The sequence below is a fragment of the Tupaia chinensis genome, unplaced genomic scaffold (genome assembly GCF_000334495.1).
Source record: "Tupaia chinensis unplaced genomic scaffold, TupChi_1.0 Scaffold140086_1, whole genome shotgun sequence".
Lineage (NCBI taxonomy): Eukaryota > Metazoa > Chordata > Mammalia > Scandentia > Tupaiidae > Tupaia > Tupaia belangeri.
In genome coordinates this window covers 568,518-571,573 of record NW_006199965.1, presented here as the reverse complement: position 1 = coordinate 571,573, position 3,056 = coordinate 568,518, and the positions used below count along the sequence as shown (strand labels likewise).

At 43.5% G+C, this 3,056-nt stretch overlaps 1 protein-coding gene across 1 annotated transcript in view; it reads right to left on the bottom strand.

Annotated features, from left to right (window-relative positions):
- Nucleotides 1-2,828, bottom strand: part of CUNH20orf202 (chromosome unknown C20orf202 homolog) — a 7,032-nt gene extending 4,204 nt beyond the window's left edge. Inside the window, 3 exon segments of the mRNA XM_006162504.1 lie at nucleotides 811-917; nucleotides 920-981; nucleotides 2,773-2,828. Of these exon segments, the coding sequence (XP_006162566.1) occupies nucleotides 811-917; nucleotides 920-981; nucleotides 2,773-2,828 (225 nt within the window).
- Between the last annotated feature and the right edge of the window lie 228 nt (nucleotides 2,829-3,056).

Below are 3,056 nucleotides of genomic sequence, written 5' to 3'. Positions count from 1 at the left end.
AGCAGGGTTAGTGCCACCTCAGTGGGCCTTCCTAACAGGAAATGAGAGACAGGAGCAGGCTGGGCAGATGAATGTCTTCTTGTTCTCTCTCACCCGAAGGCAATTCCTCCCTCAGCCCTGCAAGAAGTCCTGTAGCAGGTACACCAGGCACTGAGACCCGCTGGACCTCTCCAAGGCTTCTTCTAAAGCAGTGGTTGGCTTAGTAACACAGCAAAATGGGGGCCTTGGCCTTTGCCCCCACTCCCCTTTTCCTCTCTCCTGCCACTCTGTGCTTGTACCTCCTGGTAAATACAAGTTTTCAGTCCTTGTCTGAGCCTCTGCTTCCTGGAAGACCTCGTGGGTGTACTCTGTGCTCACCTAGGCCAGGATTATAACAGCCAACATCCCTGTGCCAACACACCTTACATGGATTACAAGCCTGGCTTCGTTGAATTCTTATAGTTAACTCATGCAGTGTTGGTACTATTGTTATCCCTATTTTGTGATAGAGAAAACAAAGCTCAAATTGGGAAAGTCACCTCCTAGCGGCCAGCAGCAGCAGAGCTGGGCACATACCCAGGACCTAGTGTAATGCCAAAACCTGTCTGGTGAGCAGCGCACCGCCTATGTAGGCCACGACCTACTTATCCGAGCACTTGAGACTGCAGTTATACGCTGTGTGGCTGGTCCCACCCCGAGTGGGGCCTTCAGGGCCTATACTTCAGCCTGCAGCCTCTGGCCCAGTCATGGGGGGATCTGGGCAAGGGGGTCCAGAAACCTCGGAAAATATGCAGCAGGGGTATCAGGTTACAAAGAAATACAAAGCCTTACCAGTTCCTTCCTCAGCCATTCCAGGGTCTGTCCAAAATTCGGAGTTGGCTCTTCTCCTGTTTTCATCTCAGTGTCCTTGAGAAAGACCTTGATGCTGACCTGCTTATGGCCCGAGGGACCTCTGACTTGTGTAGTCTGCTACGTCCTTCAGGCTGGGATCTGGCTAAGCCACTGAGGATAGAGTTAGTTAATGAGATCGGGAAGGTGCTTACGTGGGAAATGAAGTTTTTCTTTTTCTTTCTTTCTTTTTTTTTTTTAATGCTTCTGTGCATTGAACAGAACAAGGAGGGAGGGAGGAGACCCTCAGGGGTATGAGTATTTCAGTGCCTGCTGATTCCAGAAGCGAAGAAAATCTGATGCCAACAGAATCACAGAGACTGCAAAGCTCTAAACGATCATAATAATAGTTAATACCCAAAAAGGGGCCCTTTTCTGAGGGCTTGTTTTGTCCTTTACATATAAAGTACATACAAGGAGGTTTGCAAAAAGTTCACGGGGAATTTATAGTTAGAAAAAACTATGCATGGATATCAAGTTCCTCATATTTTAAATCTATTTCTCATACTGCCTTGTATGTGGGGTAGACACCCCACTATGTCCTCAGTCTCTGTGCTCCCTTCTCCACCTATCCATAGTCTTTAGATACAGGGAAATGCTTGCTGTTCAAGTTCCCTGGATTTGGGGATGCTCATGTGACCCTATTCTAGCCCATGAGATCAAAGTAGAAATTTGCTCTTAGGCTTTTAGAAAAACTTTTACCTTTTTGATAAAAGGGAAAATGTCACTGATGTTCTCCCTTCACTCTTTATTTTCTGCTCCTTCCTTCTGTCTTGAATATAGACGTGATGTCTGGAACTTTGGTAACCTTCTTGCAACCATAAACCAAAGACCAAGAGCACTGCAAAGACATTTGAAATCACTGAGTCACAGAATTGGCAGTAGCATCTGCCTACTGTATGAGACAAAAGATCCCATTTTTAATGGACGCTCTGCTACTTGCAGCCAAACACATTCCTCAGTGACACACCGTTTATTCTTCACTCTAACTGTGAGTGGGTATTCTTTAATTCTCTCTTTCACCAACAGTAATTTAGTGTCTACTCTGTGCCAGGTTCTGCTCTAGGCACTGTGGATGTTGTCCAAAACCAGAGGGACAAAGGCCTTACTTTTCTGAGGCTGACGTCTGCTGAATGGAAACCACCATTAAATTAATGCTATGATTAAGGAACTATTAATACTATGATTAGGAACTATTCTCCTAGAATAGATTTTTCTTTTTAAAAAATATGTGTGCTCTGTCCACATGAACTAAGAACCCTAAACCAAGAATTACCATAGTGATCTCAGGGAATGGTCTGAGGGGGCTGGCAAAATTCAACCCATTGTGGAGGGACTTGCCCTCAACTCAAGCAATACAAAATATGTACAATTAAAGCTTCCCTGAAGATGAAGTCATCATTGAAAAAGACAAAACACCCAATGAAACTAATTACCATGAGTGAGAGTAAGCAGACTCCATCCACAGCAGAATTAGAACTTTGCCCCCCCAAGACCTTTAGATGAGATTAGAAATATTTTGAGAGGCTGGCAGGTGGTGTGGTGGTTAAGGACATTGGACTCCCACATGGCCAACCATGGTTCAAGTCCTGGACCTGTCAGCTTGCTTTCTTACTCTCCCGCTCTCTCTCTTGCTCTGTCCCTCTCTGGTCAAAATGAAAGGAAATAATTTTCTTTTTTTTTAAAAAGAAATATTTTGAAAAGATTAATGCCATACAAAAGTATACAAAAGACAGATGGTTACTTGCAGAGGCGGGTTTGGAGAGGCCTGGATATCTGGTCTACCATGGGAGTTTGGATCCAAATTTGTGGATGAATCTGAAACAAGACTTGAAACAGTTATTATGTTTCTGTGTTTCATATGTACCTTGTGTGTTCTCTTCGGTAGCATGAGAAAAGACTCACCTTATTTTCTGCATATTGCAGTTATTATCAATGACCTGGTATGGTCTGTCATACATTTGTTGTGCAAGGGAAGCAGTCATTAAATGGTTCTTCTCTTCTAGGCTGAAAGTCAAAAACTCATGGGAAAAAAAACTTTAAATGTGTTTGGTGATGTTTTTGGTGATGTACACTCTTCCCAATAAAATAATCACTCCTAACAACTGCAATGACAACTTAAGACCATTTTGCATATACTGGTAAAAACCACATGCCTGATTAAACTGCTCAATGCCTATAACTTAGAT